A 26,536-nucleotide genomic window follows, 5' to 3' on the forward strand; every position below is an offset into this window, starting at 1 on the left:
GTAACTGTAATTAATAATTACCACTTACATATCTCTCTTTCCTGCTATACTACAAATTTTCAGAAGGTAGGGATTTATTTCTGTCCCATTTATCTCTGTACTTAATCCCCACTCTGGCTCAATAAATAATTGTTCAATTTAATTTCATATAAAATATTAATATAACTTTATGACTATTAAGAAATTCATCCTTGTCTAAGGAATCACAAAGACTGCCTCAAGCATACTCTAGAATAAAAAACAGAACTCGTTGGCTCCAAAACCTTCCTCTAGTCTCCAAAGCCCTGACTAGCTGGCCTCCACTCTCAACACCAAAGCTGCTGACCCCCCACTTCAGGGGAGGGTCTCTCACCTAAGCCACAATCGGAGGCCTTAACTGATGACACATACCTTCCCCAGTTGTGGCATCATAACCCTCTGGCCCCAGCTGCTCTACTCGGGAGAGGGGCCTCGGGAGCAGGAGCCAGTCCGCCTTTTCAGCTCACAGCCAGTCCATCCCCTGGGGATTTAGGGGGCACAGTCAGGAGAAGTGTCAGGTTACCACAAAAATAACAGAGGACCAACACCAGGCGGGTGTACAGGCCAAGTGCAGGAGGGAAGAGGTGAGAAATAAAGAGGCCCAGGAGAAGAAAAAAAAGCAGACGTTTGAGTTTGAGTTACAGAGGAACTGGGTTTTAAGAAATGTGCTTTTAACTCATTCATTTAGTATCCAGTCCAGAGCAGCTTACATTTATGTTATACTTAACTACTTTGAATGTGCTTTTAAAAACATTATTTTAGGACAAGAGAGGGATGGGTCTTTTTTTTTTAGTTTGTTTATTTAATGCTCTCTATAAAAGTCAGATTTGGGTCAATGAAGGTTTTGACATGTATTCCCATTCAACAAATTCCTAATATTACTCAGCTTTAATTTTCTCAAAACTAAATCCAAACATGACAAAGTTAATTAGGTCTATTGAAGGGGGGTGAGGGCAGAACTTTAAGGGGGGTGGGAAAGCTAATAAAAAGCATTTATGCATTTTTATTTTTCCTAAAATGACATCAAAGTCCACTCCTGGGCTACCCTCCTGCAGGAAGGCTGCTGGCTTGATGTGGTCTGACCCAGCAAGGGCACTTCAAATAAAGGGAACTTCAATCATTGTAGCCAGTTAGCAGGTTACTGATCCTCCATCCACTGTGCTTTCATCTGGGTTTACTCCATATACTATGCTTCTTTAATTTGCTTCTAGCAAGTGTTTTACAAGAGAGTGGACATAGACCCAGCTACAAGAAAGATGCCTTCTTTGGCTGGGCAGGTAAACACCAAGACCAGCCATGCACCTGGTGGATTAGCTTCTAATTGTAATCCCTTAGTTGTAAGAGTGGTTGTGAATGCCCCCGCAGGGGAAGACTGAGCTAACTCTAACAGGCACATTAGATTCCCAGCCTGAAGGTGCTGAAAAGGAGATAAGTAAAAAAAAAAATGTAAACAACAACAACAAAACAAATTTTTAATGGGCTCTCTACTTTTTCTTTAAAGTTAATTTTGACGGGAAAAGGTTTCCCAATGTCACATTATTTTGTAGTCACTGTTTCATTTGAAATAATCAGGGTTATTTCAAATGAAACAGTGACTACAAAATAATCAGGGTAATGAGCATTAAAAGGCACAGCAGTGCACCTGAACAGGACTCAATTGCAAATACTTAAAAAAAAAAAAAAAGTTGCTTTAAAATGACAATTCTTAGTGGCAGCCAGACCAGCCCCTGGTAGATATGCAGACAGACAGATTCTGTGTGTGTGTGTGTGTGTTTAACTTTTAAGAAATAGCCTTCTACCAATCAAATCAATAAAAACTTTAACGAAGGAACCTATTACCAGTGGAGTTTGAGTTCTGTAAATTTAGAATACCATATAAGTCGTAAAATGAACGGCAGTTTCATTCTGTCTTTAAAAACAGTCAGAGCCGAGTTCCTGGAAGAGAGGACCTCAGCCGCCTTCCTTCCCCTCGTGCTGTCAGTCAGAATTCACACAGCTCATGCCCGACACATCACACCGTGCAATTATCAACCAGCATTGCCATTGCTAAAAGACCTTTAAGAACCCTGATTTTTACCATAAAAGCTCTCATTATTATCTCAGCTCTCTTTGCTTGTTCAGCGTGCCTGGTCACTTACAGGAGGAAGAGAAAAAACCGGGACTCAGCTCATCTTTCCCCAGCCATGTCTCCCAGGGAGCTGTTCGTGACTCCGCAGAGCAATGCCACGCCACTGCACTGGCTGACCAGGTTTAAAATTAGCGGAGCCCTGAAGAGCCACGGGTAACCTTCTGACAAGGTTAGCCAGCAGAGCAGAGCACCGCTCAGGGAGGGACATTAATAAGAAGCCAAGTAGAGCCTTTCAACAAGCCCATTAGGACCTTTCGGAACCCGGGCAATATGGAAAGCTGGAGGGGCTGGCACGCCAGCCTGAGGAGGCTGGCTGAGGCTCTTATTTTTACCCCATGGATCAGCAGCTTCCCTTCCAGGCGACGAACACAATCCCCAAATGTATTTTTCCAAGTTTATATTCAATGTTACATGGCCACTGATTATACAGTAATTTTTAAACTTTCAACTGCATTTTTAAAATACATTATTTATGAAATAGTTCCACTGATAAAGTTAATACACTAAATACAGGAAACATACACAAGAGAAGATAAAATTTCCCCACAGTCCTCCACCAAAAAGTCATTACTAACAATGCTTTTTGATGCATTTTCTTGCACTAATAACTTATTCTTATTCTTCTTATTCCCTATAGTTTTGGGTTCTTTTATTGACCACCTAACATTTCACACTCAGCATTTTTCTGAGTCCTAAAATTTTCTTTGTGTTCATGATTTTTAAGAGGTAAAGCATTCCATGTCACGAATCTACCATTATTTGGCTATTTCCCCATGGCTGAACATTTAGATGTTGCCCCAACTTTTCACTGGTAGAGCAACATCCCTATAGTCATTTCCTTAGGATAGATTCCTGGAGTCCAAGGACAGGAAGTATTTGAAGCCACTGGTGCAGGCTGGGGACCCCCATGAAGACAGAGACTGCCCCTGTCACACCGTAGGTGTTTTCCAAATAAAGGAATGTGTCAGTATCTCACTGGTACAGCCATGCTGGTTGTTTAAAATACTGGAATACTTCCATAGGAGTTGGTAAAAATTCCATGGTTCAAGCCCACTGAATGCCCCTGTCCCCATGGCTCCTCGCTATCCAACAAGGGCAGGGCAAGTGTCCACCTGGGGGCCTCCAGTGGTTTCCATCGTGTCATCGTCTATACCGCCTGTCAAATAATACCCTGTTCACCTATACTTTAAGATTTGCTTTTTAAATTTTGTTAGGCCTCCCTCTCCAATCAGAGACCACATTTAAAATCTTAATTGCCATCACTTCCGCACAACTTAAATTCATGAAATTCCCTAATATTTTATTTCTAAAACTGCAGTGAACAATGAATAGGAAACACCAAGGCACTTAACAGGGGCTGCTCCCACTAAGTTATTCTCTACAAAGTACAGTAAGTTGGACTGAACAAAGATTAATATCATCATCATAAGATTTGTGGACCTAGTACTAGTACCAATGATACTGGTTACCCAAGGAGAAAAGTTATCTGCTTAGGTCCCATGAGATTTTGAAACACTCTCAGATCATCAACTATATTCTCAGAAAATTTCAGCAAAAATATCTAAATGCTAAAATCTAGGGATAAGTAGGAGAGTCAAATACAGCCTAACCTATGCCCAGACCACTCTGGTATTAGCTTACCTATTATACCAACAAAAGCAACATTTTAGGCTGTGTGAACCATGACCTCTACCTTAGCTTTCTTTGCTAAGTTAAACTATTTCCTGTGGGAGTAAACAGATAACTAATAAGTAGAACAGAGTTTCATTTCTTCTAAATTTTTTTGTCTATCCTCTGTTAGGAAAGCCAGGGATGGAACACCAGCCAGGAAAGGGATGGAGCAAAAACAAGGGGCCTATAAAATCAGACTTTGAAAACCAAGAAGGTGCTAGCCTGGACACACTACAGCACTGTCCAGCTCAGCAGCTGGGAGCACGGCCCAGCTGGAGTTAGGTCAAAGACAATGCCCATCCACATCGCCATTACGCAAGCATGTACTCCAAATTCCAAGTCACTGTGGGAGCTAAAGGATGGCTGCAGCTCCTTTGCCAAATCAGCAAACTTCTAATTAATGGATAGAAAAATATTTTTGCCTCCTAAAATCAAACACAATGGCAAAAGTTTAAGAAAATACCTTGTAGGAGTAAATGGAAAGAATATCCACAGCTAACATTTATTCAACACTACTGTGGAAGGCACAGGAGTCAGGACTTTATTATTTCTTCTAATCCCCATCACAACCGTATTAGGTAGAGATGTAATATTGCCATATCCATTATTCAGATAAGAAAATGGGGTTTAGAAACACTAAGTCGCTTGTCCACTTGTCAGACCAAACTCGGGGGTGTCCTGCTGCCCGCTCCCATGGCCATATGCCTCGTACTAGAGCACCTTTGTAAGGCCTGTCAGCAGAGCTAGCTCCTGTGTCGAGCTCCTTGAAGGCAGGACCCTTATCATACTTGGATGTGTCCTCAGGACCTGGCTCAACACACATCACCTTCAGTAAGTACTGAATCTTTTAATTAACTGCCAGAAAAAAGGAGAGGCTAGAATATTGCTCCGATTTTCAGAGCTCACACACAGGGTTATCTTAAGGAATAGTTAACAAGGCAAGTTAAACTCACAGAAAATCCAATGATTTTCTAACCTGAAATGGAAAGGGAAAGGATCCAACTGCAGAGGATTCCCAGACAGGTGCCCACAGCCACCTCTATTTAAACAAGATTTGTGAGCAAGGTAGTTTCCATAATTTACACCCCTACAAATGTGTCTGGGCACCCTCTGTACGTAAGCAAAGTCCCGGCTTGGACCTTGGGTTTTGATTCTCATACGTTCACAAAGAACTGTCACAGGTAACGAATGTTGGAGAATCTGAGATAGGGAAGCTGAAACATAGAGAGTATTTTTAAATGTAGATAATGATTACTTTTTTTTTTTTTTTTTTTTTTTTGCTTAGTCTTTTGTTTATTTAGTCAAACCATCCTTATTATGGAACATATGTGAATTACAGAGCCAGAGATAAGTCATCACATGATCTAACTCCAAGGAGTTTAACTTCACTTGGTAAGACACAAATATCATATAACTTTAAGCAATTCCTTGTTTTTGCAACTTGGGCTTCAGTTTCCTCATCTGTAAACATGGGAACTAAAACCAGGCTTGTAGGGAGCTCTCAAGTATAAGATTCTCTTTCTACTCTGTTCAGTTGTCTACCAGAACAAGTAGGCTTCTGGCACAGACATGGCTGGATTGTCCAAAACTTAAATCTTTTTATTTTTTAAATTTTTATTTTATTTTTTTAATTTAATTTTTTTCAATCCTCACTCAGGGATACATTTACTGATTTCAGAGAGAGGGAGGGAGGGAGGGGAAAGAGACAGAAATATCAATTGCCTACCTCCACATACCCCTACCCAGGACTGAACCTACAACCTAGGTATGTGCCCTGACCAAGAATTGAACCTGTGACGTTTTGGTGCACAGGATGACTCTCCAACCAACCGAGCCACACCAGCGAGGGTAAAACTTCAATCTATTTTAAGTCCCATAAAATATTAGTAACCACATTATATATATGTACATACTAACAGCGTTTTTACTTCTAAAGAATCAGACTGTTTCTGACAAAACAATAAAAGATGGTGATTATAAATTTCTCTGTTTTATAATAAGTAAAATTTAAAAAGAAAATATATTTTCATGCATAACAATTAAATGTAAAAGAGAAGCAAACCTCATTTTTCTATCTCAAAGAAACATCCTTTTTTTTCCTGCTTTACCAATGACATTTCTTTGTGAATGAATAAGAATCAAAAATTAAGGCTCTAGCTGGAACCCATCACATCCCATATAACTAACAAATTTGGTAAAAATTCTATATTGAATTAATATGTTCAAGCACCATTCCATAAGCTTTGAAGGTTACATCTGCACCTGAAACTTAGAACACACAGAGTGAATGTTCATAGATTCACATATAGGTTTGAGAAAAATCATTGATAAAATGTATTTTCAAAGGAAGAGAGGTGATCACTTCTATCCAACTTTGCAACAATAACTATTTGAGTTTAAGAAAGTATCTAAAATCTTAAACACAAATAATATCCTAATTCCATTTCCTTCTTTAAATTGAATTCATTTTTGTTTTAAGGTACATTGCTACCATGTAAACGTGCCTTTCCTGAGTACTTTGATCTAGGTGGGCTGTGGCAAAAAGGAAAAACAAAAGGCTAGAAAAAAATAAAGTTCTTTGGTGTTAACAGGCTGTAAACATAGTAACATATTCCAGTTTTAAGTGGAGAGAGTAAATGAGAGGAAGAAAAAAGGATGCATTTGGAATTTCAGAGCATTTCTGAGAGGCAAACTATTTGCCAGAGTAAACAATGATGACAACCATATTAACACTTTAAAAGAGACTTCTGTTCACAATTCACACGTACTGATGATGCAGGGCTTGAGGGACTGCCTTCCTCCTGTCTCTAGGTGTCTAGGTGAAGTGTAGCCTACAAAGTCGACTTCTGTAGGGCTACTTCTGCAGAGTTGACAAGAGACATGGGAACAGCAATACCTGGATTATTCAGTTTGGCTGGTGTCATACAACAGATAAAAAGCATTCATGCAATTGCCTTAGACAGGCATGAAGCCAACTCCAGGCCAGGCTCTGCGCTGACAAAGATGAGCAACAAATATGCTCCTCCCTCAGGATCTCACAGTCCAGTGAGAAGCTGATACAGCAACATGTAACACAAATACAGCCCGGTAACTGCATGTTATAGAAAGATGCGTGGCAATATAGGGAGCAAAGCGGTGGCAGGCCCAGAGGATGCGTGTCTCATGGTCTCTATATGTCTGCCTTGGTCACAGCTATAACCCCAGGATCCAGAAGAGTGCATAACACATAGCAGGTGCTCAAAAAAGTGAAGCACGTTAGGAGGCAGGGAGGGCAGGCAGGGAAGGCAGGGATCTGCCCAAAGACTTGGAATTTGGTAGGAAGCCTGGCTCTAGCACAGAGGCCTGAGTTTTAATGCCCACTCTACTGCTTTGAGGCTGTGTAGCAGGGCAATGCATTTACTATCACCATGCCTCAGTGTCATCATGTGTTCCCTCCTAGGGTAGCGATGAGGTAACATACACAGAAATGCCCGGAACTGCGAACATGTTAGCCCCACCTCTACACAGGGCTACCTTCTGTCTGGGGCACAGACCTGTGATGACAATGAACCACCGCAGTAGGATAAGGTCTTCTTTTTTCTTCACCTCCTATCTTTTCTAATCTTTCCTGCAGTAGCCTCTGTGCCCAGGCTGACGGAGAGCGAATGTAGCAAAAAGGAATTGGGAGGGAAAGAAAAAGAGAATCCTCTAACTACGGAGGAAGGAGTCAGCCATTCCTTGGAATGGGAGCTACCAGTAGCTCTAAACTGGACTTTAAAAAAAAAGTAATAGACTCCTGAGCCAGACACTTAAAGGTTCCAATTTCTGCTGGATACACTGCTTTTCTGGACTGCCTCAATTCTTGACAATTAGCCGGAGTTATTTTCTCCCCATCTCCCTGCATGAATTTCCTTTTCTAAATTAAAATAATTGCAGCACATGAACACTTGATCAACGCGAAAGACGAAACCAAGCTTTAATATAATCCTAGACCTTCCGTTTTCTTTAAAAACAATGAGTATGCATTTGCATATTTCTATCTAGCTGTGAATGCACGTTTGTTTACATACACATGTACATTCACACATATATGTGTTACTTGAGTAGGTATGCACTGCCGAATACACCTGTACAGAAATATGCACTAAGCTTCCTGTAGTTGAGGGAAGTATGACAAACACCACCATGTACATGGAAGAAGGCAGGAGGAATAAGCTTTGTCTACCTTAGAAACCTGCAGGCTCACCCTGCACAAATAACTAAGCCCCACCCAAAGGAGAAACCCTGAAACTTCCAAGATGATCACTGGGGCAGGGCTTGAGGTGCTCGAACCCCCAGTAATTAGACCTGGCCCCAAAGATACATTTCTTCCTCCCTGGAGGAAAGCTTCCCTTTTCATGAACAAGGGCCTTTGCTCTAACCAAGAAAGTTAAACTGGTTGTGGGCAGGAAATAGGGATCCCAGAGCCATCTGGAAAACATCACAGCCACACACACCGGGGGAGCTGGAACATTCAGGTTCCTGTCCCTTAACTCTCTGAAGCTAAGAAATGCTGCCTAGTTCATTGTCCTTCAACTCAACAGGCCTTTCCTTAGAAGCAGCTGTGTCCAAAGTCCAGTGCTCAGAGCTTACTTCTCATAGCAAGCACAGTCTCATGTGTGTTTCACAACCCTGAAAGGCAAGCAGGAAGGGATTACTCTGCTTTCACAGGTGAGGGTCTGAAACTCAGAAATGCCGATGGGGCCCCAGGCAGGCTCAAAGGTGGACAAATGGAGGAGCTATCAAGTTGCCTTCACACCATGAATCTAGCTTATTTAGATAGAGTATGGGCCAATGGACAGGAATCAGCTTCTACGTTCTGATTTCTGTTCAGCCTCTGATCTAAGGATAGTATCAATCATGAGCAGGTATTAACTTAATAAATTTGGAGCTCAATGAATAAAAAAGAAAAAGGGAGGGCAACTTTTGCTCTACATCTCACAGAACAGTCAGATAAGACTCCTCTATGAGATCATTATTCAATGTAATTCTCAAAACAGTGGATGGGTGGTTTTCTGTCATCAGGCCTCCTAGCAAACATCTCTGCTGCCATCCCTCTTGTCTCCAACTGAGGTTTTCACTGCCCTGGGCATTTACCCACTGTGCCAGAAAAATACCTCCACTGCCTGCCTTTCTGCGAGACATAAAGATCCATCTCAACAATCAGCTCAAGCCCAAACAGCCAAGCCCTGTGCAACCTCGGAAGAGCATCTAAACTTAGCTTTACTCAGCTACTTATCTGTTACTCAGTTTTTTGTCTCTTCAACCTCTTTATAAGCTCCTTACCCAGAGACCTAGCCTAGACTTCTTTCTCTACATGGTTCATCACTGTGATACCACTGCCTTCATCCCAGCAGTTAAATCAAAACAAGTTTTCACATATTAATATTTTTTTGTCTATCCACTAGGGCATATATAATAAAAATGGAAGTAAGGACAGGGTTTCTAAAAGAAAAATAATAGCATATGGTCTTGGCCCTGAAGATCTCACAAACTAGTGAGAACAACAGAGATGAAAATGACTGCTGGGATTTGCTGAATCATTTGATGCTGGAATTTGCCAGTGACTGGGAATTGGAAGGGACAGTGGCTATGAAGGATGATAGAGTCTGCTCCTGATACTATCTCAAAGGGTATGATGACTGGCTGACTTTAACAAGGTGGAAATTTAATAAGGATAAATGTCAAGTCATGCACTCGGTCCAAATGGGTGAAAAAAAAAAAAATGAACTCACAAGTATAGGGTAGAGGAGATCACATGAGAAAGTCTTAAGGGATTGGGTTGTCCACAAGCTCAATGACTCAGTGTGATGAGGCTGCTGGAAAAGCTAATGCACTATGAGGCTGCCCTGATTAGAAAAGCTACATTCACAAAAAGAAAAGCGAGATCTCAGATCTGGATCCCAGGGACCGTCGAGAACGGAATGATCAAATGTGAGCATATTTCAGACAGCAGACACGAGTGTGAAGTCACAACCTAAGAGGAATGAGGACATAAGGCTGAGGAATTAATGATCTAGAGGGCCACGAGGGTCATTGTCACACTAATTCTTGCACTTTAGCATTCCACTTCCAGGAACAGATAAGAGAGATACAGTTTACCTACACAATGAAGGCACTGAGATTGATCTATAAGAATATTTATGACAGCGTGATTGACAACTGCTAAAAAAAATTAGAGCAAACAGGCAAAATAGCAAACAAAAGGAAATAAATTATGTATCCCATTATGAAATTGTTACCAATTGCAATATCAAATATTTATTGAAATGAAAGATTAATGAAATTATATGCATCAGAAAAAGAAAATTATAAAACATTCACAAACAATATAATTCAATTTGTAAAAACGACGACAAATACACACTGCATTGAAAATGGTCTGGGCGGCTAATCATCTATGAGTGCTGCAATTATTGATAGTTATTTTTCATTTTGCTTCTCCATATTTTCTCAATGTCTCATAATGGGCATAACATTCCAAATCTGGTAAGAAAAATTATTTTAGATTTTTCAAAAGGAAAAAACCCTAAATGATCTAGCATACGAAAAGAGGTCTGTGCTGTAGCTTCAGCAGGAGAGGAAGGATTAGGATTAATGGGTAACGATTCTGGGAGACCCTGCCTGAGCTCAATATAAGAGAATGGTCTGTCAGTGAAATAAACAGCCCTCTGTTATAATGAAATCCCCATCAAAAGAGCTGTGCCTCTGTGTATATTAAGACTGAGAACACATTGTAGGAGAAGCCTCCATGGAGTACAGGGTTAGCGTCTCCCAAATGACCTCTATTTACGGGTATATACAGCAGGTCCTCAAATAAAGTCATTTTGTTATAATGTTGATGCGATGCTGTAAGAACTTAACTACTGTTTATGTCAATTAGTCTACGGTAAAATTGGTTTCATTATACATCATTTTGCTTACAGTCACAGAACCTGTCAACTGCATCAAGTAAGGGTTTACTGCACTCCAGTTCCTTCAACACAGCTTGAGCCATCCCTGCTCAAGAATCCACAACACCTCTACTTCTCTCCTGTAAGTTCAATTGCTCAATCAAGCTTTTAGGATCTGCCTCTCTGCTCTCTCCCCAAATCAGGGCCAAATGGAGTGCAGGTAAGAGAACATTTAACTGAAATCAAAAGGTCTGGATCCCTGTAGTGCCTCTGTAAAGAATTCAGCCTCACTACACAAGTTGCCTAATCTCTAGCAGCCTCAGTTTCTGCATCAGTAAAATGGCAGCACTGTGTATACGCAGGAGACAATATTCCTGACCTGAGAGCATTTAAGCAGAAGCTGGATGGCCAACTGTTAGGGTAGCTGTAGGGATCCCACTGGATTGAAACCAGACACAACTTTAATGCCAACATCCCTTGATTCATGAAGAAGCTCTTCCTTCATTTAGCTTTCCCTGGACCACTAGTCACACCACAGTGTATAACAGTGAATGAGTTGCTTTTCCTCCAGCTTCCAAAGATGTCTTGACTTTTTACCATGACTACCTGTTTTTCTGAGATTAGGACCAAGGCTTTCATCTTTATCCAAGATCCCTCGTGCTGCTGGGAATTCATTAAAGACTTATTAACGATTTGACTGACCCCTAATAGAGTCCTGCTACTAGAAATGTTAGCCTATGGACCAGCCCTATTGGCAGATTCTTCAGATCCACTGAATGAGAATCTGCATGCCTGGGTGATTCACGCCCTAACAAAGGGGTGATGATGTTGATCTACAGAGCACTGGCAGGAAGTGAGCGGAAGGCCTAGGGCACTCTCCTCCCACCAAACCGCCAAAGCCCAGAAGAGGGCCTCAGTCCTTCATTCACTCATTTTCTTGCTCATTCACTCATTCAACAACTATACAGGGTCCAGCACAAATAAATCCCCTTTTTAATTACATAAAAATACTTTATTACAAAATCATAAGCATGTAATTCTGTAACATAACAATATCACACTCAAGCACACCATATGACATTCTAGGTGAAATGTTCAAATGGCTGTCCATCTCATGCAAGACATTCATGTACCCTATCAACCACACTCAATGGCGTTACTTCTGCTGGGCCCTGTATATTGTTTCTACATCTTGCCAGGAACTTTTCTAGGCACCAAGCCCTGCTCTAGCCAGGTATCATTAAACGGTAAGGCTCCTCTAACATCAGAGAGAAGTGTCTACTACAGCTGCCTGCCCACAGACTTCAGCTAAAAACAATTTAAGAGACTCTGAATCCCTACCCCTACAACCCTGGACCAGCTCCTCAAATGTTTTGCAGGTGTCAGAGTGGGTATCTCTTCACAAACCCTTAAGAAACCACCCACACAGTAGCCGCCGCCCAGTGGTTTGGGCAGAGCCCCTTCATAGTTCTGCAGGTGCTACATTCCAAAAATATTTCTTCTTATAAAGCATGGCAGGAATTCTGCACTTGGGGAAGAAAAGAGGTTAAAGAAGGGCTTTATTTCTCCCCGGGGAGAGAATAGACTAAAACCTCTCATGGAGAGGTTTACATTTTTTAAATGTATTTATTTTATCAACCACATGCTTGCAAGTCAAACATCCCCTCAAAGACATTCTGCAGGAAGAGATATTCTGGGAACACACGGGAGGCAGCCTTATTTACTGCCACTATGACAAGACTAGCCTGAAGGGATGAGTATCAGATGCTATCTCCTGCTGAAATGACTTGACTGTCTGCCCGACTGCCACCTCAATGCCAGGTCACAGCTACTTCATGTCCCTCAAATACCCCCTGCAGAGCCCTACCAAGTAACTCTGCCCCATCGGTCCTCTGCAAGCCTTCCAGTTATTTCTGGTCACTCCCAATTGGGGAGGGCCATTTGGTCTGTGTGCACCCCCTTTGGGGTCTGTGACTGACAATGAAAAGTGTAATTAATATACAGGTACAAAATTAATATTAAACACTGCCAGTGCTGAAAACCCAAGGGCTGGTAGGATCCTTGGTAAACACAACTCCTCGATGTCACTGTCCAAAAGGAAATTACAAGAAAGTGTACTTCAGTCAGCTACCACTATCCCTCAGCTCCATCCTTTGTGATCTTTAATCAAGTCATCCTTTGAGTCACAGGATTTAACAATTAAAAATGCTTCCCATGGCTCCCGCAGTTCTCTGCCGTGGCCTGATAACTGTCTCATTCCCAGCAGTGAGCATCACGGAGGCAGGGCCTGCGTCCTGCTCACCAGAAGTCCCTGGAGTCCTGCACGTACCTGATACATCCAGGTTTTCAGTAAATATTGGTAGAATGACAGTTCATTCATCAAGCGTTTAATGAATGCTGAGTTTCAGAAATACAATATTAAGTACCTGAAGATAAAAAAGAAATTAAAAAATCTCATATTTGGCCTTTTCAAACAAAACAAGGAAGGAGGACTCTGAAAGCCAGGGTGCAAACTCCGATCGAGTGGCAAGGGAACTCCAGGAGCAGAGCAAGCCGCGGACAACAGAACTGGAAGTTTCTTAGCCCCGTCATCTCACACAGACCCACCCCCAGTCTAAAATTTATCATGTCACAGATGCATTTCCCATACACCAGCCTCTTATTCTGCAATTGGCCAAGTTTCTCAGCTGTCTTTCAAAATATCAGTATACTGTATAGTATATATTGTCTCAATCCTTAACTGTTTTATTACAAGGGGAACCACAGCTCACAATGGGATGTGCTTTTGATGGGCACTCTGACTTCATCCTCAACCCATGCTGTAAGGTTGTGACTGCAACGTTAGAGAAGAGGGCAGGGAGGTCCAGAGATGTGAGGGCCTGCTATGCCCCGGGATCCCTCACACCTCTTCCCTCTATCCTCTGTGCTCATATCGCCAACCCAGCTTCCTCTCCTGGGCCTCTCTCTCCACCAACATTGCTGTCCAACAGAAATGCAATGTGAGCCACATGTGTCATGATACATAGTCTAGTAGACTCATTAAGGTAAAAAGAAACAGGTGAAATTCATTTCAGTAACTTCTTTTGTAACCCAACACATCCAAATATTGGGTTGGCCAAAAAGCCCGTATGGTTTTTTTTTTGTCCAAAAATAAAAGACACATTTTTCATTTTCACCAGTAACTTTATTCATTTGGATTTTTTTAGTATGTTGGCTATCTCCCATGTGGTATAATGTTGATTGTTCCAGTTAATGTCTCAATTTGATTGCTATCAACTTCAACTAGTCTACCCAACCATGGAGCATCATCCAGCAAGAAATCTCCAGCATGAAACTTCACAAACCACTTTTGACACATTTGATCAGTCACAGCACCTTCTCCATATACTGCACAAATCTTTTTTTTTTGAATTTCAGTTGCATTTTTACCTTTCTTGAAATAATAAAGCATAATATGCCAAAGGTGTTATTTTCTCCCATCTTCAATATTAGAATGGCTACACAAAAATTCACCAATTCTGTTGTTTTTTTTTAAATGCACACTGATATGACAGCTGTCACATACGATCTAACAAAATTGTTTCAAATGAAGTTAAAGACAACTAAGTACTACTAGAGCCATCTTATGGAAAAACAAACAAACTTTTCAACCTGTCATCAATAGAAAGAAGAACGTGTTAATGAGGTATTATACATTCTCTTTTTATACTAAGTCTTCAAAATCCAGTGGTCACTGTGTACTTGTGGCACATCTCAATTTCATATGACACCTTCCAAGAGCCAAACAGCACATGTGGCTGGTGGCCACCGCCACATACTGCACAGTGTGAGCCTAGAGTGAGCACTTCTGACACACACTGAAGTCTCACAAAGCCTGATGCCTGCTGGTGTCTAAGCACATAAAGTGTTTTTTGTGGCACCGACTTCTGTTGAATGTGAGACCTAGGAGGCCTCAGTTGGCAGTTGACATTGGCTCCCCATGTTTAGATGACTGTCGGCTCCATCTTTCAAGTCTCGCTTAGGCACCACTCCTCCAGGGCAGCCTGCCCTGACTATGCCCTCCTCTGTGCCCAGGCTCCCACACTTCAGTCACCTCATCCCTAACACGCTGTACTCCACGGGTCTGCTCCACTATTTAGTGTTCCCCACTATTGTATGTTCCTTGAAGACAGGCTGTGTCTGTTTTAGTCATAGCTGAAGCCTTATCTCCTCACCCAGCAGAGGCTTAATAAAACATTTGCCAGATACATGGATGGATGGTTGGATAAATGAATGGAATTGTTCCTAACACATAATCTCTCCCTCTCTGGGCCATAGTTTCCTCACCTGTAAAATCTCCATGGTTTCTTCCAGTTCTGAGAGTCAACAAGGCCATGCACAGTGATTTGTGTCACTTATACCCAGGTAACAAACCAACTAGGACATTTACATTTGGTCCTCATTGCACAACAAGCTCAGCCAACCATCTGGCACAGGAAGGAACCCTTAGGAGTTTAATTTTCTGGACCAATACAAGATGGGGCAAAATAAACTGTTTTTAGGTCTCCAGAAAATATCCTGTGACCCTCCTGCTATTCCAAAGAATATAGAAATGTACATTCTCTCATATAATTCCTGAATAGCTCCCCCAGCCAATCACTTATACATTTCTTACATAGAAAATGCTGAATGTTGCCCTTAATGAATAAATGTCCAAAAAGACTTTATGGTCAGGTTTTAGATTTCAAAGTTCTGGTTCCACCACCACTACCTTTTTACCAGCTTGCTGCTTGATCGTGAACATGTTATTTCACTTGTATGCACTTCAATTTTTTCATCCATAAAATGGGATAACAACACAACAAACTCAGAGTTGTTGCAATGCCCTAATGCTTTATACACTGTTATGGACCAAGGGACTGTTAGCTACTTTGTAAACTATTTCTTCTGAAGCACATCTAAGTGGGGTGACAGAGCAACCTACAACACAGCCATGGCCAAGGCCAGATGGAACCCAGTGCACTCGAGGGCTATCATCAAACAGGCCCAGAATTCAAGGCCAGGGGATCTCCAGTAGGAAGCCGCCCAGGAGGGCAGGTAAGCCAGGCACTGTCCCTCTGGCCCCACAGGGAGGAGGATATGGGGAAAGGCTGCCTGCTGGAGCACAAAGGGGGCAGCACAAAGGAGCGGGCCTTCCGAGGCTGGAAAGGGGGTTTCTATTCCCAGAGGGCAGGGCCCCCACTGAGCAAGGGGTCTTGCTCTCAATCAGGCCAGGGAGCTGGAGAAATAGTTTCGCCTGCCTTTTCTTCTTTCTTTCCCCTGGAGTGTTTCAGAGGTGCCTGCACTTTTCCAAACTGGTTCTGCCTATTTCAAACAGGAACTAGGTTTGCATGTACGCGTGCGAGTGTACGCATTTTATGATTTCAGAAGAAAGCACTTTACAGTCCGAGAATGAGTCATCAGTAATCCTTGTCAGTTTGCCAGCAGCCTGCCCCTCTTCATTACACACAGAAAGATAAAAGCTCTTGCACTACATTAGCTGGCATATGCCTCCACAGACAGTACAAATAAATTAATTGTGCCTCATATCAAACAGCCCATGAGGTGTGCGGAAGGAGAAAATGTGCTCCGTCTTGTTTCATTAACAAATTAAACTAAAACTGTGCTGCGACCATTCTCTTATGTATACATACACCCTGCTATTCAACATCTGACTCCCAACAGGCACCCATTTGGGGCAGCATTATCTAAGGAGAGGGGGCCTGTATGCTCAACAGCCTCCTGCCCAAGGAGGTACATGTCCTTTAGCCCTTCCGTGGTCCTTGTGGGCGGAGGGATGAGGGGGCCACAGGGGCCACTCTAAGGGGGCCTGGGGTACAACGGCCACCCATCAAATGCTGGGTGTGCCAGGCAAATAAACAAACTAGTTCAGCGGCCTAGTATATACAGCAGAGAGAAGGAGTTTGTCATCAAGCAAACTCTGTCATGCTGAGGATGGCGAGCATTCCAGAAGGAACAAAGTTATTCAAGACCAACTTGAAAAACAGGTTGGACTCTCCTTCAGCACAAGTTAAGATTACACCCTCAAACACACCTTTCTACAATTCCACAGGAGACCACGTGAGACATTTGCTTTCGCAGTATGGTCAGAGGCAATTTGTTACAATGCTGTGATTTTCTTTATCCTCCATCCGTACTAATACATAATTTAGGCAACCCATGTTTTGTAAGTTGAAGGAACATGACTGAAAAGCTGATCCTTTTATGTTTTATCTCCAATGAGACAAAAACAGTACTTACAAGGGAGCAAGGGGACAGGAAATGGGGGGATGATGAAGGGAAAGAACAAAGGGGTCTCTAAGAAGAGGAAAAGCTCCTCTACTCTTCAAATGTTGCCCCATTAACTGGTGACCTGCAAGGAAGATCACGAGCTGCTAATACAACCATAAAATATGTCCAAAGTATTTATTATACAGATGGGCTCTGGGTTTGTTTTTTGTTAGTTTTTTTTCCTAACTGTAAAATCCAAAATCTAAAAAAATTCTAGGCATTAAATCTGACCTCAAACAGACAGGTCCTATCTATAACAAAACAAAGAAATTAAAATCTAAAAATATAATAATAATAATAAAGCTTTACTCAACCTTTACCATAGTCAAAGAAACACCAATCAAACAATGAGGCACCAGTGAGCCAAACCTTTGTAGAAGTGACAGTATCTAATGCAGGCCAAGATATTCAAATTGGTACCTTCCTGCACTCCTGGCAGCACTGCAATCTAGTGCAACCTTTTTGGAATCCAGTTTAGCAATATCCATTGACAGCCCCCCCCCCCCAAAAATAATAAAAATAATTTGTGCTCTTTAACCAAGAAATACTGCTCCTAGGAAATAAGCTATAAGAAGAAGCATAAAACCATATCTTCAAGTATTATTTTTAATAATAATATAAAACTGTAAGAAAAAAAGCTCGACATGCAATAATAGATGAATGGTTAAATAAGTTTAGCCTATGGGATGATAGATTGCAAGACCATTAAGAATCATCTTCGAGACTATGCAACCATTTGGAAAACATTTGCTTAAGGTTTACTGAAAAGAGTAGAATACAAAATTGAGTCTACATATGATTACAGCTATATAGAAATATGTCTGTATACAGAGAAGGGCTAAAAGGAAAAATGCAAACAGTTGTGTTAGGATGGTGAGCTTGTGGGTAAACTTTTTTTCTTTTGTTTCATTTCCTTTAATGTGGTTACAGCCTTTTATTTTGTGAAATAAAGAGAAATCACGATGTGTATATGCAACAGCTCAACTCACATTAAAAAAATGAATCAGGAATGTGAGTAACCAATATGCTAATTTTGGGCACGGGGCAATACATGGGAGTCTCTATCCTGTTCTTCGCTTGGGTCCCTCCTCTCACATCTCAGCCAGCAGTTTCAGGCTGATGAGGAAAGCAATGCTTGGAGAAGCCAGATGACCTACCCAAGGCTGTGGAAGACTAAAGCAAAGTGACGGAGATTGGATGAGACTCCAGACTATGCTGCTCCACAGCCTTGACCCAGCACTGTGTGAATCTGATCCACATGCAGTTCATAGACCACTTGCATTCAACTCACTTGCACTGCAGCTTAAAGTGCAAATGGTTAGCCCCAACTCAGATCTAGTGAATCAAAGGATCTAGGAGCGAAGCACTGGAATCTGAATATAACCAGCCACCCAGGCAACTCTTGTGCATGGGGATATCTGCGAACCACTACCCTAAGAATCCCACCAATATCTGCCAAATCAAAACACCCAAATTCATTATGTGCATCTTCCCCCACAAACACATACAAAAAACCTGCTGGATGTGGGAAAAACATGTTTAGAAGCTTGTACATGCTCAAATGACTACTTAACCCCAGAGAGTTTAAATGTCTAAGATGAAAGATCACAAGAGAAGCATCTGTGTTTCTCAGGCACTTTTTCTTGTGGTGAAATAATTCCTGGGATACCAGACATTATCCGGTTTCACATGCCCTGCATATAGCATAGTGCTAGTAACATAAGTGTTCAAAATGCTGGTGAAAGAATGAGCGAATGAGCTTGTAGACAGTATCTGCATGCGACTATATTTAGCATTTATATCACTGGTTTGCTTGTTTGTCTGTCTGCCTGTACTACTGGGAAAGCTCCACGACATGGGGGTTAGGTTGGGGTGTAGATCATCCCTTTCGCGACAGGGACTGGCACTATCAAGAGCAAGAAAATGTTAAGTGCTCCTAGATCCATTCATCTCATCAATAAATGGAAACTGTTCTTATAGGAGAAAAGAACAAGAAGCAGGAGTTACCTTAAAGAGTGCCCCCATGCCCTGAGCCCGGAGCTTCCACACTCACGTATCCTCAAGGAAACCACAACTACATCAAGTGGACTAGTAACTAGCAAGTAGGACAAACTGGTTTTCATGTTTGTAGTCATATATAAAAAATAAAGATAAAAAATATAAAAGTCTAGCCCTGGCTGGTGTTGCTTAGTTAGCTGGAGCATCATCCCATAAACCAAAAGGTCACAAGTTCAATCCCTGGTCAGGGTACATATCTATGTTGTGGGGGGTTCAGTCCCCAATCAGGGAGTATACAAGAGGCAACCGCTCGATGTTTCCCTCACATCCATGTTTCTCTCCCTCTCTCTCCCCATCCTTTCCTCTCTCTAAAACCAATAAGCATGACCTTGGGTGAGGATAAAAAAAATTAAAAAATAAAAAAGAAATGTGTCTAAAATAACATCCCACAAAGGATACAAGGTCCAAAGAAAATGCATGCTCAAGGTTGAACGTGCCGAGTGGCTTCCCAGAGGAGGTGCTGGCCAACCTCAGACAAGTCATAGACAGGGAGTCACACTTGCTGAAGAATTGATCCGTTCACCTTTGGAGCCTCGGCTGGTCACTTCAGGGACCATCTCTCGACATTAAAGCAATAATGGTAGCACTTGATGTCGCTCCAAAGTACCATCAGCTGCAAACACTTTAGAATCCAACAGATTAACACTCAGACCACTGTAGAGTTCTACTGGTTAGAATTATTGGGCACCCACGGGAGCACCTCACAGTCTAGTCCAGAGTCGACTTTGCAATCCAACTGGCCTGGTTTCACATCCTGCCTTCACCATTTGCTCACTTCAAGACGTTCATCTCTAGAGAGCCTCAATTTCCTTATCCATAAATGGAGATAATATCGCTCACCTCATAGAGTTATTCTGAGGATTAAACAAAACAATGACCCTAAAGGACTTACCAGACACTGGCACACCATAAAGTTGCAGTAAATGGTACCTCTTGCAACAGTTACTATAAGCACTATAAAATCTGATCTGAACACCAGACGTTTCCCCAACTCACAAGCACATGGACTTTCTATAGGTTCTGCATTCTCTACTAATATTTTCCCATTCCACTTAAAAAGGTTCATGTATTATTAACACAGGGCATATACTTGTTATTTTTAATAGGCAGGCAATAAGTACCTATTCCTCTCTCCAGGGATCTAACTTTTTAATGATTTCCACATTAGATTTAACATTAAATGCAAATTGATCCATAAAGTCATCTAATTAGAAATTAAGCATGTCATAGACATTATCCACGATTTAATTAGGAGAGCAACATGATATGATGAGAAATGCCCCTCACTAAGAGGAGAAGCAGGGGAAAGAGCTCCACCTCCGCCAATTACTGGCTGAGATCTGGAAGGTCACTTAGCCTGCCTGCATCCCTGCAAAATGAGGAAGTCAGATTTCAAAGATCCCTTCCAGTCAACGAAAAGAAATCTATATAATTTAAATCTCTTCAATAACTATTTAGGAACAAAATAGGCTGTGAGGATGCAAAGACTCAGTCATGCCTTAAAAAATTTACAGATTAGGGAAATCATATGCTATTTTAGCCACCAACACACCCTGGCTTGCGAAGTGGAAATGTTCAAATTTTCATTCTAGACAATGCTACCCGGCTTGTGTTCCTCCCGCCCTGCCTTCCCCCCTATTCCCCATCCCCACTGGGTGGCTATGTCCGCAATGTTTACTTCCCAAAGCATCATTTCCAAGTCACAGAGTCTCAGAGCTCACAGCTCAAGACTAGTATAGCTGGTCAAGCTCTTTGCTATTTAAACCATTACTTCCACCCAACCAACCCAGAACTTCTCCCAGATTAAATTCTGTAAAGGTTAACAAGACTTATCTCAGGACTGCTTGTCCTTTTCAATACAAAATGATCCCTGTCCCTAGGCTGGCCTTTGGACCAAAAGTGTAGAAAGGGAAGAGGGGAAGAGATGGAGAGGTGCTGCGAAGTCAACGGGAATCAAGCAAGTGGCGCAGGTGTGAGAGGACGAGGGGGCGCAGGATGGCTAGGGGCTGCTGCCTACACTCAACAAGGCATGAGGCTGACTCACTGGTGGCCTCTCCCTCTCAGGGAGCTCATGGGACTGTATCTTACAACTTACCCACATTAATATGTGTGTTATTCAGAATACTCTCCTTACCTCTCACTGTGGCACAAGGACATCCTCCTTAGCACGCCACAGCATGCCACCACAGCCCCTCCTCTCCTCTCACTATGGCACAAAGACATCGCCCTCCCCCACTCGGCACCTTCATTGCCTTCCCACACTGCTCTTGTTTTACTCTGTTCAGGGTTGAACAGGGATGTTGCTCACGGACAGACCCTGAGGAGGAAGCTCAGGATGACCCAGGCCAGGACAGTGAATCTTGTCCTGATGCCTGTTGTTGAAGGGGTGGTCTTTCATGCTCTAGAAATCCCAGAAAGCAGCCACGATTTAGAAGTAGTTGTTCAGAAGATCTTTGGATCCCCCCAAGAACACCCCAGAGCAAAAAGTTTGCAAAAGTTTCAAGTTAGGAAACTACCCTTAATTGAATATGGTACACATAAATGGATGCAAAATTTATACTACTTAGGCCAAATGAGGGTGAAGGGAAATCCTGAAGGTAACATTAGGATGGAGGTTATTAAAATTTGATGAAATTTATCCTTTTTAAAAAAGCCTGGGTTGCCATAAAACAGATGTAAAAAATCTTCTGACTACAGATTAGCCTTGGACTGTATTTGAGCACTCTACAGGGATCAGACAAAAGTGTAATTTAGAGAAGAAGAAGAAAAGAACCGGGTTCAGAAATAATACCCTTCCAAAAAATCAAAATGTTACTCATACAGAATTTCAAACTTGAATTATGTCAATAATTCCATCCCCAAAAAGCAAGGGGATATCAAAATCTTTACTGAAGAACCACATGATTCTATAAACATATCGAAGCCCCTGTCCCACAAGGGGATGGTGGGAGGCCAAGGAGATGGATGAGGATAATGAGGGGGGTGATGTTAACGGTAATGATACCTTTCCTCTTCCTTCCCTCTGAAGAGGAACTTCTCAGCTTATAAAGCATTTTCACTTTCACTGTCTTCTTTGGTGTCCCCAAGACAGTCATGGGAGGGGATGTGGGATGCCTACTTATCTCTGTTATCCTCTGAGAGGTGAGGGACCCTGCTGACGGTCCCACAGCCAGTGACAGGTCTAGCATGTGAGCCTTAGGTCATGTCAGGGCCAAGCATCATCCATGAACTACTAATCACAAAGGACAGCTGTGATCATTCCCAGGAATGTTCACACATCTCTGTAGGGGGTAGGGGGAGTTACGGGCTATTATTTCAAGCTATTACTATCAGGGCTTTATTTACCCTGCTTCACAGCATAAGGCTAAGGGGAGAGAAAACCACTTCCTCCTTTATCTCAATAAAGGCGCATTTGAGTCAGACAGGGTTCTAAGCACTTTATATTCATTAACTCATTTAACTCTTACAACAGCCCTATGAGGTAGATACTCCTGTTAATACCCTCTATTGTACAATTCACTAAACAGCAAGGTTGAGTAATTTGCCCAAAGGCAAGAGCTGGAAACTGGTGGGCCGGGAGCCAGGAAGTCTGAGCCTAGATGCTGTTCTTCTGACCAGAAAGCTATACTGCCTTATACCTGGTCCCAGGGTGAGTGGACTCAAATGTGCCATGGAACTGGGGTGAGGAGTGGGGAACCGAACCCTAATAACTCACTGTTGATACCACACAAAGCTCCTTAACTTCTAGATGCTTCAAACTTTCAGAAATATGCAGGTCGCCACCTTCTCTCATTCCCGCCTTCTACCTTCCATTATTGGGTTACTGCAGGAAGATTGTGTATTAAGGCAAACACCACTTTGACATAACCTAATAACCACCCATCTCGCTGCATTCGGCAAGAATGAATGCTACAGGGCACACGTGCAAACCTGATTCTCAGTCCAGGAGTGATTTCTGTGGGAAGTGTAATTCCATTGTCCACCTCACCCAGCCCGTCTTATATCCATAAAATGCAAAACCTCCATCAGTCAGGACACCAGGAATAAAAGGCCCTGACTTCTAGCACATGTTTCAGATGCAGCTAGACTCCAGCTGGTGACAGAAAGTCAAACCTAATCTGATCTTTCTGTTTAAAAACACAGTATCAAACACACATAGCTGTATGTAGAAGACAACATAATAACACATACATATAATTGTCCCACATTCAATTGGGCTGGTTACTTATTTATTAGGCCAAAATTACTCCCAATATTGTAGCCTATGATCACTATAAATTACTTCCATTATAATAATGATTCTGAAGCCACACTTTTGACTGTTAATGGCTCTTTTCCTAAGGAAGATGTACAAATCCACACAAGAACCTATGAAATGTGGGTTTGTACTTGCACAGGAAGCTGAAAGGCAAAACCCACTGCTTAAGATCCCAGCACAGTTGATCACTTGGTAGCAGCAGAAGCTATGATCTCAGGGGGAGAAGCCATTTAGCCCACTGGGAAACTGAGAGCCAAGCTTCAGATCTAATGTTAATGTTCTCTGCTGCTGACTTATAACGGGGCTGACAAACTCGCTTACACGCCAAGCCTGGCCTGCCATCTGCTTTTGTATGGCCTGCAAGCTAAGAATGGTTTTTACATGTTTAAATGGTTGAAAGTAATCAAAGGAACAATAAATTACATAGCATACACATTTCAGTGTCCATAAAGACAGTTTTATTGGAATACAGCCACGCCCACTGGTTTACATCTTGTCTATTGTCTATGGCTGCTTTCACACCATCAGGGTTGAAGAGTGGTGACAGAGACCACCTGGCCTGCGAAGTCAAAAATATTTACTATCTGCCTTTTACAGAAATAGTTTACAGAACCAACTTAGAAAGCACGGCTAGAAATAGGGATTCAGCAGCGCATGCCCCTGTTCTGAGAGAGAAAACGAGGTTGGACTGCGGTCCGGTGATTCTGCTTGTCCTGTGGCTCCAATGGAACTGAAAATGAGGGCAGGGCAGAAAGAATTAGCCAGAGCTCCTTCCAGCCCTCAGCAGGAAGCCGACAGGCAGAGCCAGAGAAGAACGGGAAGTCACTAGGCTCTGACCTCTTGGTGAGGTTTCTTAGTGGAAAGTCTCAGCTTTGGAGGGAGGGGGGTGCAGTGAACTAGGAAGCGAACACAATATTCCTTTGTCAAGGTTTGTTTTTCTTTTAAAGGTGATTTCGGATAATCCTTTTCCCTATTTTCCTTACCATCTTAGTTAACCCAGGAACCCAGGAAATGCTGGGGCTGCCAGATTTAGTAAATAAAAATACAACAAATAATTTTTAGTGTAAGTTTGTTTGTCCCATAAATTGCTTCTGTAAAATTCAAGCCATGGGCCATGGCTGGTATGACTCTGTGGACTAAGTCCCAGCCTGCGAACTGAAGTCGCCAGTTCGATTCTAGTCAGGACACATGCCTGGGTTACAGGCCAGGTCCCTGGCTGGGGGCGTGCAAGAGGCAACTGATGGGATGTATCTCTTGCACATTGATGATTCTCTACTTCTCTTTTTCCCTCCCCACTCCTCTAAAAAGTAAATAAATAAAATCTTCTTTAAAAATTAAAAAATAAAATTCAAGCCATGGAGTAGTAGGCTTATATTGAAAAAGTACTGATCATTTTTCTGATATTCAAGTTTTAATGGGCATCCTGTATTTTCTCTGGTAACCCTAATATGTAGAATTCAAATTATGCAGGCTCCTTGACGCCACTCCCTTCTGGTTAAGACCCTGCATGACAGGTCCCGTCTCTAGGAGACCCTGCTTGCACTCACAATGTGGCTCAACAGGCTCCCCAGTGTGGGGACTGGTCTGCTGCAGCTTCCAGAAACAAGCTTCCTCAGGAGCAACAGAGAGGAATGCAACCATCCCATCTTGCCCTTGACACACCAGTGCAGGAGGAAACAGAGACGCCCGAGAAACCGCATGCAGACTTGGGGAGAACAGGACCGCTCCACACAGTGGCCCCAGTGGACGTCATTTTTTTCTTCTCATCAATTTTATAAAATGACTTCATTCAAGGACCTGCTGTATCTGGCCCCTGGCTTGAGACCTCTTTGACCAGAAAGCCAAAGACCTTACCAACTCAGTTTAGCTCCAAGCTTGATGCTTTTCCTTGTCAGTTCGGACCCAAGTACTATTTAAGATTCCCTTCCCCCTCAAAAGGTCTTCCCAGATGGTACCCTTCAATTGTTGCTGATTCAAAATTGCCCTCTGATGTTTGCATAATCAAGCCCAACTATACTGGATTTGACTTATTCTCACCCAGATAAAAACCCGGCTTCTCACTGTACTTTCCCTGTAGTACCGCCCTCGTGATTAATATATTCCCCAAGGGCAGGACGGATGGGGTGACAGCAGAAATACTAATGCAGTGATGGTGGTGGTGCTGGCGGCATTTTAGCATTTAATATATTCTAGCCAACGTGCCAAGTACTTTACACACATTATTTAATTTCATCTTCGAAGCATCCTTTGAGGTAACTATATTATTATTCCCATTTTACCACATGAGCACAATGAGCCAGAGTTTAGGTAACCTGCCCAAGACCACAAAGCAAGTAAGTAGCAGAGCCAGAACGGGAGTCCCCCACAAAGCATCCGCTGAGGCTGTTGTATGGGCGCAGAAAAAGTGCCTGGGCCTTACAGGAGGGTGCAGTGCCAGCAACGAATGGTTCCAGAGGCAAATGGTCAGAATGGTAGGGTGAGACCTAAGAGCCTCTTGGCACTTTTATATCTAAAGGCTAAAAAACAGTGATGAACTCCAATAAGAAGCTCATATTATTGGACAGATGGACAGATAGATGGGTAGATGGATGGAGGAACGGATGGAGGAACGGAATGGACCAGTGGAAGGACGGATGAATGAGCAGATGGGTGGGTAGGAGGTGGGAGGTTTTTAAAGAAAACAAGGGAGATTCCATGAAAAAATAATTTACAAAGACTGACTCTGTATAGGGCTATTACACAGTGTTCCTCAAAAAAATGCCTTTCACCCAAGCGGACCTGGAAATAGACACTGCACATTTAGCCCCGAGCACCCGAATTACACCTTCAGGCCCAGCAGTGGGCTGCGGGACCTGGGTGGAGAAAGAGGTAGGGAGGACCTGGAAAAGGGGAGCCACGAAGAGAGGCAGGTTGGGCACATTCCACCCTGGAGAATGAGATGAGATTAGGAAACCTGATGCAATCAACCAGGAATCACAGACAATGACTTTGTAGGAGGAGCAGAACCTTTGTGAGGGACCCCATGCTTGCTTCATTGTTCTGTCATTTGCTATCCTGCTGTCTCTGCTACTTTACCTGTTACTTTGTTACCTTTACTTCTTGTTGTAATTCTCAGTAAAACCTGAGACGGTAAAGGACCTGTTTGCAATCTTTAGGGAACAAAGGGGCAGATAGAAATCTGCA

General features: G+C 42.5%; 1 protein-coding gene across 4 annotated transcripts in view; it reads right to left on the reverse strand.

Annotated features, from left to right (window-relative positions):
* TEAD1 (TEA domain transcription factor 1) overlaps positions 1 to 26,536 on the reverse strand; it is a 246,362-nt gene that overhangs the window by 183,960 nt on the left and 35,866 nt on the right. Inside the window, exon 1 of one of the 4 annotated variants that reach the window (XM_054586088.1) lies at positions 13,058 to 13,081. The exons of 2 other annotated variants lie outside the window; for them this stretch is intronic. In XM_054586088.1, the coding sequence (XP_054442063.1) occupies positions 13,058 to 13,066 (9 nt within the window). In that variant the 5' untranslated portion in view covers positions 13,067 to 13,081. Of the gene's footprint in view, positions 1 to 2,156; positions 2,251 to 13,057; positions 13,082 to 26,536 lie in introns of those variants that run through there. One more of the 4 variants, XM_054586090.1, reaches the window with a different exon arrangement.

The sequence above is a fragment of the Pteronotus mesoamericanus genome, unplaced genomic scaffold (assembly GCF_021234165.1).
Source record: "Pteronotus mesoamericanus isolate MK-2021 breed Mesoamerican mustached bat unplaced genomic scaffold, CSHL_Meso_final contig_90, whole genome shotgun sequence".
Lineage (NCBI taxonomy): Eukaryota > Metazoa > Chordata > Mammalia > Chiroptera > Mormoopidae > Pteronotus > Pteronotus mesoamericanus.